Source organism: Zea mays, chromosome 2 (assembly GCF_902167145.1).
Source record: "Zea mays cultivar B73 chromosome 2, Zm-B73-REFERENCE-NAM-5.0, whole genome shotgun sequence".
NCBI classification, from domain to species: Eukaryota; Viridiplantae; Streptophyta; class Magnoliopsida; order Poales; family Poaceae; genus Zea; species Zea mays.
This window is the reverse complement of record NC_050097.1, coordinates 193,163,520-193,175,428: the sequence shown is the minus strand read 5'-3', so window position 1 is coordinate 193,175,428 and position 11,909 is coordinate 193,163,520. Positions and strand designations below refer to the sequence as shown.

Genomic DNA, 11,909 nt, shown 5'->3' with positions numbered 1-11,909 from the left:
CCGCCTCGCCCGACCCAGAGGCTCGGGCTCGGCCTCGGCAACGGAAGACAGATTCGACCCCAGCTTCGGAGGAGCCCCCACGTCGCCCGGCCTCGGGCGTGGGCCCGCCACGTCAACAGGGAGCGCCATCATCACTCTACCCCGAGCCGACTCGGGCCGCAGAGAACAAGACTCGGTGTCCCATCTGGCTAGCTCCGCCAGATAGGCAATGATGGCGCCCCACAAGCTCTGTGACGACGACGGCTCTCAGCTCTCTTACGGAAGCAGGCGGACGTCAGCAAGGACTCGACCGCTCCGACAGCTGTCCCTCCGCCAGGCTCCGTTGCTCCTCCGACTGCCACGGCATCACGCCAGCAGGGTGCCAAGATCTCTCTGGCTGCCACATTGGCATGTACTTAGGGCGCTAGCTCTCCCTCCGCTAGACACGTAGCACTCTGCTACACCCCCATTGTACACCTGGATCCTCTCCTTACGCCTATAAAAGGAAGGACCAGGGCCTTCTTAGAAAAGGTTGGCCCGCGCGGGACCGAGGGCGGGACAGGCGCTCTCTTGGGGCCGCTCGCTTCCCTCACCCGCGTGGACGCTTGTAACCCCCCTACTGCAAGCGCACCCGACCTGGGCGCGGGACGAACACGAAGGCCGCGAGATCTCCACCTCTCTCACGCCCGTCTCCAGCCACCTCGCCTCTCCCCCCCTTCGCGCTCGCCCACGCGCTCGACCCATCTGGGCTGGGGCACGCAGCACACTCACTCGTCGGCTTAGGGACCCCCGGTCTCGAAACGCCGACACTATCATAAAAGGCAGATTTTGCTTCCCTACGCATGTCGCGTATGCGATCGTTAATGTACGAATCGACGAGCCGAGATCCACAACGCATCTTCTGTCCCATTATTCTCTTGGACTCTATTGTGTGCATCACCTCTCCTTTGTCGTCGTAACTCTCCCAACTGCATTTCCTCGTCTCCTACAAAAAATAGTAAGTACCGCTATAACATTACAGCTGGTGCAAAAAAAAATATCAACCTCATCGTAATCGACTATATGTCCACAAAAATATCCAACACCAAGCTCGGAAGGAGCTAATCCATACTTAGCTTCAATACCACATTTGCAGAGTACTGGATCAAATTTCACCTCTTCTTCCGCCCACTGATTGTATCTCTTTTCCTTTACCTCTGGCTCTGGCCAATGGGACAAAGGACCATACAACCACTCTCTGAAACGACACTTACGCCACCCGTATGGCTGCAGGAGAAAAAATTAGTAATTTATTGTAAATAATAACTAGTTCATACATTTAGCGTATCGATGGGCTCACATAATCAATGTTCGGACAACAGAACTGCTTCTCATAGTCTTCATCGATGACAGCACGGTCTCCACAATCGCATCGAGGCGGTGAGTCCATCCGTCTTTCTGTTGCTACCTCCTTCTCTGCATTCGTCATTGGTGGAGGATTCAGGGGAGGAGATACCCAACGCTTAAAAACGCTCATGACTAGTTCTTCCACTCAACCAATTAACGAAAAGAAGATATCGAGGGTCAAATTTATCAGGACCGTCGATCCACTGGGAAAAGAAACACCTCTGATGCCCCTAAAATAATGGAAAGGAAGCACTATTACACATCCACAAAATAATGAATGCGAACAAAATTAAGTGACAAGTCATAAGCTACGTACGTCCAAACCGCCACAAAGGTAGTAGCAGCGAGTAGCCGTGTCTGGATGTTGTGATTGATGTACCCAAGCCAGTCTGCCACAGTCACGGTTAGGCACAGGGAGTTCAGGAGGAACAGGAGCATCCTTACTAGATACGTCCGGATATAACTCCCGAGGATGACCTCTCTTCTGCCACAACGCCTCTCGGTACATGTCTTTCATCTAATAAACGATTATAATTATCACTTGTACCTAATATGCTTTATAACAGGTTTACACAAACTATCAAATAAAATATACTCATCATATTAATGATACTATATATATTATGAACAACTATGAAACTAATAATCGAAATGATTATATAATAAATTTACATAAACTATCAAACTATGAAACTATGAAACTAACAACCAAATATACAAAACAAATCAGTTGGGCACCATACCTTGGTCTACGAAGTAAACCACCTCGAATCTTTGAATCCAAATAAATTTGACGAAGTTTTGAAATGAGAGGAACTGTGCTGCTCTCGGCCAGCAGCTCGACTGTTTTATAGGCGTCCGTAGCTCGACGCCAAGATCTGTGGCGCCGAGCTACGAGGCCGCGTCGCCGCCACATCGCTGCCACGTCAGCCCTGGGCGCAGGCGCAGGTAGCCGTTACTGCACGTCACACCTCGGCGCCATAGGCTATGGCGCCGAGCTGTGTTACCTCGGCGCCACAGGCTATGACGCCGAGCATCGGGTCCAAACTTGCAAATAAAATTTCTGTGGGTCCAAACGTAAATATTTTTCCAAAGTAGGGTTAAAATACAAAAAATTCGGACCTGTTGTTCGCTGGTGGGCTAGACCATACCGTTCGACGAGCACAACCAACAACCCAAACACGGTCTGGTGCTTAGGGTCAGGCTGGCCCGGGCACGAAGCTAGACGGGCTAAACCCGGGCTTAGGCCGTGCCAACAAACGGGTTATGGGCTGCATGCTCACCTATAAACGGATAAACCCTGGTCTCGATCGGGCTACAAGAGAAAGGCCGTCCGTCCACTTCGCTATCCTCCGAGCGGCCGAGTCCGCTCCAACTCCGCGCATGCACAACCACGTGTGCCCCGAGCCCCCGTCTCCGCCCCCTCGCCCTCGCCCGTCCCTTCCGCGCGCGCTCCCAAGGTGGGATCAGCGTCTCCGTCTTTTCCCCGCCACTCCTCACTCCCCCACCGGTGTCCTTGAGAGCTGCGAGCCTAGGGGTGCCGCCACTCTATAAACTAGCCCCATTCCCTTACCAGCGCAGCGCCCGATCCCCCCCCCCCACACGCTTGGATGGATTTCATCGGTGCAAATCGTGCCCCGCTGCACTCCGTCGCCGCCGCCACTCGACGCAGCGCGTTCCTGCGACCGCTTCGCCACCACGGGCTCGGCAATCGGTGAGTGGTTCTGTCGTGGGGTCTCGAATCAGATGTTGATTTGGTCGTGCCATGCTACATTCCCTCGATACGTGGGCACGTGGCGCGACCGCGCGACTCGTCTCGATGCTGAATGCTGTGCTCATCGCCTCATTGTGAGTCTATGGCTCTGTGCAGTTCTGCGGGAGACTAAGCTCGGGATCGCGTCTGGGTGTGGAGGAGGAGGAGGGTGTTTTGGAAAGGCAGGTGTCTCGATTTTTGGTTGGTTCATGCCTTGGTGGTATGCTGTGATGCTGAGCTTTATCTGATCCAAACAAATTTCGTGGTGCCACAGGTGCAGGGATTTGATGCCTTGCGGTCTTGCGGAGTACCACGACGAAAGTTCAGAGCGGGAAGGCGGGGAGAAGTGTGATAAAGGTATCTCATCACACCAGCTCCAGGGCCTATAGAGCACTCTTATTTCATATGACAGTTAGACCACTGCGTTCATGATATCGTGTTGCTTGACATTATCATGGCCATTTTCAAGTGATGCGTTGGTACTGTGCAAGTAAAATTTTGTTGTATGCAAATGTGCTCTGTATTTATAAGCTGTATTCTGACACATTTTGCTCTTCCGAAATCGAATTTTGCTTCTGAACTTAGTATGCATTGTTTGTCTTGTGTTCTTTTGGGGATAATGTTTAGCCATTTCGTAACTATAGGAAATGGGGCACACCTCATCTGGCAATGAAGTGCCCTTGAAATATTCTTCAGGCAAAGCTTTCCCCCTAGGAGTGTCACAAGTTGACGATGGGCTAAATTTTGCAATATTCTCACAGCATGCTTCTTCTGTCACCCTTTGCTTGAAACTTCCTGAGAGGTAACATTTTATCTCTTAAAACTATGTTGTGATGTTGAACGTGTGTAGTTTCTTGGCCACCTTGGAATTATAATCTTTTCCATTCCAATTTTAATTAGCAGTATTATTGCATGCGTTCATACTTCATGGTTGCTTTCTTTGGGACTTCATATTAAACCTTGATTAGTCAGTCCATGGCTACTCTTGTTTCAGGGTTTTAAAGAGATGCCAATACTGTTTGTGCAACCCACCACACATTATTTCGTGTTCTGGGATGCACTTGGTACACTGGAATCTAAAGTGCTTTAATGAACACCCTCATACCTGATTGTCCCTCAACTGAAAAGAATCATACAGGGATGAAAGTGGTTGATAACAATATTTTCTATATGGAAAATGATTCCAAGTCGGTTGAAAACTCGCTATATTTTCAGTTTAACTTGGTGACGACACCAAACTGTGCTGAAAGAAATTAGAAAATCAAAAGTTTAAATATGGTAATGGTCATAAACAGTTATAACCGATATCACTTTTATGGAAATGATCCTTGGCAAATAGAAATTTTCATTTCCATTTTCACTGCCACTAAATCCTTGGATGCGGTCATACCAACACTAATCACCGGATCCTATCAAATCTCTGAAGTTAAGCGTATTTGGACGAGAGTAATACTAGATTGATGACCTCCTGGCTTGTGCTACATTCCCTTTTTTAGAAGGGCAGGCCTAGTGCAATGGTGAGAGTTGTCTCATTGAGTCACCAGGTCACGGATTCGAAGCAACCTATCTGCATTTGCGGGGGAGGCTGGCCTCGGTTTATCCCTTCCCCTGACACCAATCATGTGGGAGCCTTCACCACGGGGTTTATCCATTTTCACCACCACATACCAACAGACCAAATCGAAGCCATAACTGAAGGGTTATTACGTGATAGGGTCCACAAGGAATGATATAGTTCACGATCTCTTACATTTATTTCCTGTAATGATCTGAATCATAAACTTGGAGCTTGATTCAAATCATCACCATTCTGAAAACACTGAATTCTAGCCTTTTTCTTTTTGCTCTCCAAAAGTAATATGACATACTCAATATGCAGATTTCCGACTTTTCTGAAATCTTTTCAGAGGCACCCAAGATGATGCGGACATTATAGAGTTTGCTTTAGACCGCCAGAAGAACAAAACTGGAGATATATGGCATGTGTCAGTGGAGGTAGTTTTCTTTAGTTCCGATACTATTTACCTTTGGAGATAAACACATTATTCTTTTTTATGGACAGCTTGATCCAGACTAACATTCACAGAACAAGAACTACAATACTTTTTCTGATGTATATATTTTTTATTATGGTTACATATTATTCAAGTGCATGCTCCATTTAATAAAGATTACCTGCATTTGGGAGGGACCGTACCTGATGTGATGCCCTATATTTCCAATTGCTGACCTTTTGTTATGTCTTCCCTGTTGACAGAAAGCACTGTTCAGTACTGTCTCATAAAATGGACTATTTTGCTCCATCAGTTGTATTTTCTTTAGCCTCTATCTATTTTGGTGCCCCTCGTATGCATGCTCTATTATTAAATATTTATTCACTTGTAATTTACTACAATTGTACTTCTGTACTCATCTGTCAACCTTAAAGAACCCTTCTCTGTTTCTTTTAATTTCAGGGTTTGCCTGCTTCTTGTGTTCTCTATGGGTATCGTGTTAGCGGTCCTCAAGGGTGGCAACAAGGTCATAGATTTGATGACAGCGCTTTTGACTCCGTGTCATGGCCGTTTCTCATTGGGGTTTTGAGGAAAATGGGGTTTGGGCAGATTTGGTGTGATGTTGTTTGTGGGCTGTTGGCTACTTCCTCCACAAGAATTTGCTAAATGGCGTTCATGGGGAGATCATTTCGCACCAGAGGGGTCTAAGGCAAGGAGACCCACTATCCCCTATGTTGTTCATTTTGGTTATGGATGTTCTGAACTTGCTCATTCAAAAGGCTTCCGATGAAGGGTTACTTCAGCAGCTATCAGCTGGGACTTTGCATCACAAGCTTTCTCTTTACGCGGATGACGCGGTGGTTTTTTCTTAGGCCGGTGGCTTCAGACATCAATTTGGTCCTGGAGATCCTTCGGCTTTTTGGGGAAGCCTCGGGGCTCAAGACCAATGTCCTGAAAAGTAGTGTGTTCCCCATTCGTTGTACCGAAGATGATTTGATGCGGGTCCAAGCTTCTCTCCCCTGCCCCATTTCAGATTTCCCGTGTCAATATCTTGGACTGCCCCTGTCCTTGGGAAAGCTTTCAAAGGCCCAACTACAGGCATTGGTGGACAAAGCAGCTAGTGTACTCCCGGGTTGGAAGGCCGACCTGATGACAAAAGCGGGTCGAGCTGTTTATGTTCAGTTTGTTCTCACAGCAAAAATGATTTATGCTGCGATGGCTTTGGACCTCCCTAATTGGACCACCAAAGCTATTGACAAGATAAGAAGAGGTTTCCTTTGGAAAGGAAGAAAACAAGCCAATGGTGGTCACTGTTTAGTGGTGTGGGGTAAGGTTACTAGGCCTAAAGTTCTGGGCGGGCTTGGGATCACTGATCTTTGGCTTTTGAGCGTGGCGCTTCGAGCTAGGTGGCCTTGGCTCCAGAGAACCGATCACTCTAAGCCTTGGTCGGTCCTCCCTGTTCAGGCCTGTGGTGCGATGGAAGCCTTGATCAATGTTGCAGTTGTGTCTCAATTGGGTGATGGACATGATATCCTCTTTTGGAAGGATCGGTGGCTGAATGGTAGATGCATCGGTGAGGTGGCACCTGAGGTTCTTGAGCATGTACCTACGTGTGTCGCTTCCAAAAGGCTGGTAAAAGATGCTCTAACAAATCTGAATTGGGTGGCTGATATAAGGGGTGCGCTTTCAGTCAGGGCGCTTGCACAGGTTTTGGATCTCTGTGACTTGTTGGAGGGCTTAGTTCTTCAACCTGGGATTCCTGATAAGCATTTTTGGAAGTTCAGCGCGTCGGGGGATTACTCCTCTAGTTCTGCCTACCAGGTTCTTCTCCTTGGAGCTGTTGAGTTTGGGCCGGCTGAACGGATTTGGAAGACCTGGGCGCCAGGGAAATGCAAATTTTTTATGTGGCTGGTTGTGCATGATAGATGTTGGACAGCTGACAGGTTGGCTAAAAGGGGAATGGATCATCCCGTCTGCTGTCCGCTTTGTGACCAGGCGGATGAAACTATTAATCACTTATTGGTCGAGTGCAGCTTTGCGAAGCAATTTTGGTTCCTTTTCCTTCGGTCAGGGGACTTCCAGGTGCTCTGTCCCTCTACAGGTGATGGCTGCTTTGACTCTTGGTGGGAGAAGAGTGCCGAGGTGGTGGGCAAGCCTTTGTCGGATGGTTTCAACTTGCTGGTCATATTTGGTGCGTGGTCGATCTGGAAACACAGGAATAGGTGTGTGTTTGATGGTTGTAGCCCGAGTATTGAGGTCGCCCTTTCGGCAGCTAGGGAGGAGTTGATGTGCTGGCGTTTGGCTGGCGCTAAAACTCTCTCTTTCTTCCATTTAGAGGAGTTGTCTTAGGTGTGGGAGTCCGTAAATGGTGGCGTGAGTTTGTAAAACTGCTGCTTGTGTTCTGGGGTTCCACCCCCTTTTTTCTTCTTAATATAAAAATACGCAGACCTCCTGCGTATTCAAGAAAAAAAAACCCTTATGCAAAATTAGTTTCTGGTCGAAAGCACTTTGCAGTTGAAAAAGAGAAGCCAAGCCAGCTTTTCGGAACATATGATTTTGATAGCTCCCCTTTTGACTGGGGTGACAATTATAAGCTTCCTAATTTGCCTGAGGTATTAAGATTATTTATCATAATGCACTAAATATCTCAAACGCGTAATTGTCACCACATTTTTGTTCTTTAATCTAGACAGATCTTGTTATATATGAAATGAATGTCCGTGCCTTCACTGCGGATGAGTCAAGCAAGCTTGGTCCAGCCATTCGTGGAAGTTACCTTGGTGTCATTGACAAAGTAAGATTACCTATTCCATTGCGTGTAAGCACAACTTGTTTTGGTTTTAGATTCCATCAGTCCTATGTTAGCAAGATCACTTATTATTATTATTATTATTATTATTATTATTATTATTATTATTATTATTATTATTATTATCATAAATTGTTCTTTCTGCTGATTTAGTTTTAGGTACCTGATATTGACACAGGCTACCTTCCAATTTCCATGCTGATATTTTGATGACTTATACATGAAATAGTGCTGGTTTTGTAGATTCCTCATTTGCTGGAACTTGGCGTTAATGCAGTGGAGCTACTTCCTGTTTTTGAGTTTGATGAGCTGGAGTTTAAGAGATTCCCTAACCCAAGGGATCACATGGTAAAAGTTTGATAACCTTTTCGATGGGTCATTACCCCCTCACATTCAGCAGTGGCGTGAGTGCGTGACACTCCCACTTTTTCATTTCAAAGGTAAATACATGGGGATATTCTACAATCAACTTTTTTGCACCCATGAGTCGTTATGCTAGTGCGGGTGGTGGACCTGTGGCTGCTTCCAAAGAGTTCAAACAGATGGTGAAGGCATTTCATAATGCTGGAATTGAGGTATTGACATCCTGTAGAATGATGAATCTTTTTCTTCAGCATTGTTTCTAATACCCTAGTCCAAAAAATATTTAATTCTATAATGATGTTTCAATAGGTTATTCTGGATGTAGTTTACAACCATACAAATGAAGCTGATGATGCTAACCCTTACATGACTTCCTTTCGTGGCCTTGATAACAAGGTCTTGCAGAGTACCTCTTTACTTGCTGCTACATGTTCTAAGTTCCAAGTCCATGGAGAGACTTATATAATGGAGCCTCATCAATTTCTGGATGAATTTATGAGAAAAACAAATTGTTGTCCTTGTAGGTCTATTACATATTAGATCTCAACAACAGTGCACAGCTGCTGAACTTCTCGGGTTGCGGTAAAACCATGGTCCTAAGCTTCTCTTTCTAAACTGAGATGCACTTTGTATTACATGTGACATTTTTTGGATGCACTCTGATACTGCTAGATGCCTATATTAGGTTAAAAATGTCATGATTTGCATGGTATCCTCCTTGTTTTTTGGGTGATTCCATCTTTGTTACTTATTGCATATCTCTTGCAATGGTGTTTATTCAAGCATCTCTGGTGACTAAACAATGTGGTTTGATGCATGATACATATGTTTCCATTGTGTGTCGTACTGACGGTAGACTGTTTTTTTTTCTCGAAAGCGCAGGGGAACTGTGCCTTAGAGTTATATTAAGAAGAAGAAAAAGGTCTAAAGAAGACAAAAAATACAAGAAGCCCCTCACGGTGGCCAGCTACAAGCATAAATAAAAATGTCCATGGAAGCCTCACTTAAACTACCAACTGAAAAAGAGTGGTGGTGGGGGGGGGGGGGTCAGACACCAGGCAATGGAGCTGCCAAATAGGATAGACCCTTGGCCCCAGCTAATTCCCATAATCTTCTCTCATCATCAGCCTGCCTAAGGATAGAGGGAAGATTGGGAGACTGACCATCAAACACACTGTTGGAACCTGCTCACCAGGGCAAGTTGATCCAACGGGACGGTGAAAAGAGTATTTGCAAAGTTTAGCACGGAATGCCAAAAGCTTTTTCAATCTCCCGTGTATGGGCACTGTACGGGGGTATTTATAGGTACTCGAGGGGCCGCCTGTCCCCGTCAAAGACGTTTAGACCCTCGAGTACCCGGTTTATCCCCAGAATATTCCCACGAGGGGAGGTTACAGATAGTCATTAAGGTAAACCTTATTACAGACACGACCCTTATCGCACTTGTCCTCGCGGGGCCCATCACTATGGGCCGAATCACACATGGGCCTCCCCCGGTGGTGACGACGCGGGAGGTCCGTAGTCATCGGCAGGGCCTTCGTCTTGCAACACGAGAGCGAAGGGGGTCGCACAGGCCTCCGTCCGGTCGGCGCCCTCGGCTTGTTCTGGTGTGTTCTGTGGATGTAGCCTTCGTCTGCGCGATGAGAGGACGAAGTCGTAGAGCGAAGGGTGGCGTGTTCGCCTTCGCCCCAACATTTGCCCTCCGAGGGACCAGTTCGACTAAGTCAGCTGGTGCCGAAGACCACCGTTAGATGGTGAAGACGCTGCCCTCGCTCGAAGTTGTCCCGCGGGTTTTTTTGAAATGTGGCCGTTGATGGACGTGTTACCGTTGGACTGCATGTTTCCCGAGGCGTCGCGTCGTGCCTATAAAAAGCCGACCGCGGCCGGGCCTGCTTCCGGCTTGCGTTTATGCAGTAGAAACCCTAGCTTTTGTAAACTGCTTGCCTGCCCTCCTTGCTCTCCCGCTTCGGAAATCTGGCCCAGTGGCCCGCATCAAGCAGACCGCGCGTCGCCGCCGATGGTACGTTGCAATGTCTTCTTCTTCGTCTGTTGCGAGTGCGTCGTCGACCGTGCCGTCGTCCGAGGATACTTTGAGCGATTTGGCGGTGATGGAGTTGTAGCCTGGCCATACCGTGGAGTTCGATACTTCGAGGATTTCCTCGGTCCGCGTGCTGGAGATGCAGCGGCTCGGTTACTTTGGTGACGGCGTCGGGCGGGTTCCGGGTGCATAGGAGATCCCCGAGCCTGAAGGCGAGTTGGTTGTTTTTGAGGCCTTTTTTGTCGCCGGCCTTCGCCTCCCGGCACATCACTTCGTGGCGGAGGTGTTGCGAAGGTTCGAAGTGTAGGTCCACTAGTTGACGCCTAACGCTGTGGTTGCGCTGGCGAAGTATGTTTGGGCGGTTACTTCCTACGGCGGGCAGCCGTCTGTGGAGGTCTTCGCCAAGAATTATTGCCTGCATTGGCAGAAAAGGAAAATAGGAAATAAGATTGCACAATTTGGATCGTGCACCTTCACGCCGAGGACTGGGAAGACTTCGGCTGAAGTCGTGGAGATAGTCCCTTGTGCCAGGAACAAGTGGGGCAACTGGTGGGATTTTTGGTTCTATGTGTCTCCTGGGGAAGTCGAAGACCTGCCTGGCCTCCCTCCGACCATTCTGTGCTCACACTGTTATGTGGCGTTCCCTCCATTTGAGGTGGCGGAGGAGGACGAGGACGAAGGGGCCCTTCGGTATGCTGCCCGCTTGAGTAGCAGGCGCGACTTGGTTGAGGAATTTATCGGCTATGGAGTGTGGCCCTTGGCACACGGCTGGGTACTGGGCGAAGTGTGCCCCCGTTGGATGCCGACCAGTTGGTGCAAAGTCCTGCCTTTGTGGTCGATTTACGCGGTCGGAACCCAGCCGCGTTTGTGCGCGAAGTGGAGGCCGAGGCCGCGAAGATTGTAGGAAGGTATGTGCCGAGGACGGAGACCCTGCGGAGTTGGGATATCCACGGTTCGAATGTTAGGTTGAACCGCGTATTTGAGTTGAACTGTTTGCCGTACGCCGGCTACCCAGGGGACGACGATGCCGATGCTGCTGTCTGCCGGGGAAAAAATGTGGTGACAACGGCCGACGAAGGCCCTTCGCGGGGAACAGCGCCGAGCGCGGCCGCCAAGAAGAGGAAATTAGGTACAACGACAGAGGGGTTGAGGGCTTCCAAACGTTTTGCTGCGGATTTGTTAGAGACCTGCGTGGTTCCCAGGGAGACGATGTCTTCGCTCGAGCTTCGGGAATCTTCCGCGCGAATGCTGAAGGTTACCGGGGGTCGCTGGCCTAGGAATGTTCCGATTCCTCGGACGGCTGGCGAGGACATGTTTACATCTCGATTAGCTCGTGAGATGAAAATTTTCCCTTACGGACGGAATGTTGTTGCTGTTGTATCGGCAGTGATGGAGAAGGGTCGTCAAGACGCGCCGCGGAAGCGCCGGGCGTTCGCCAGAGTTGGGGACCCGCGGCGCGGAGTCAAAATAGCGCGGGCGAGCGTGAAGCCTGCCGCGTCCATACAAGAGCGAAAGCTGCCCTCGCCACCACGCGCTGCTGAGACGGCGGTGGGTGGCGCCGAAGTTTCCATGGATATTTCCGTGGAA

General features: G+C 48.6%; 1 protein-coding gene across 1 annotated transcript in view; it reads left to right on the top strand.

Annotated features, from left to right (window-relative positions):
- Positions 1-3,762: 3,762 nt before the first annotated feature.
- LOC118476403 (isoamylase 3, chloroplastic-like) overlaps positions 3,763-11,909 on the top strand; it is a 29,429-nt gene continuing 21,282 nt past the window's right edge. Inside the window, exons 1-8 of the mRNA XM_035965423.1 lie at positions 3,763-3,920; positions 5,026-5,113; positions 5,575-5,672; positions 7,577-7,724; positions 7,802-7,906; positions 8,165-8,269; positions 8,362-8,496; positions 8,681-8,866. Of these exons, the coding sequence (XP_035821316.1) occupies positions 3,766-3,920; positions 5,026-5,113; positions 5,575-5,672; positions 7,577-7,724; positions 7,802-7,906; positions 8,165-8,269; positions 8,362-8,496; positions 8,681-8,824 (978 nt within the window). The 5' untranslated portion in view covers positions 3,763-3,765 and the 3' untranslated portion in view covers positions 8,825-8,866. The remainder of the gene's footprint in view (positions 3,921-5,025; positions 5,114-5,574; positions 5,673-7,576; positions 7,725-7,801; positions 7,907-8,164; positions 8,270-8,361; positions 8,497-8,680; positions 8,867-11,909) is intronic.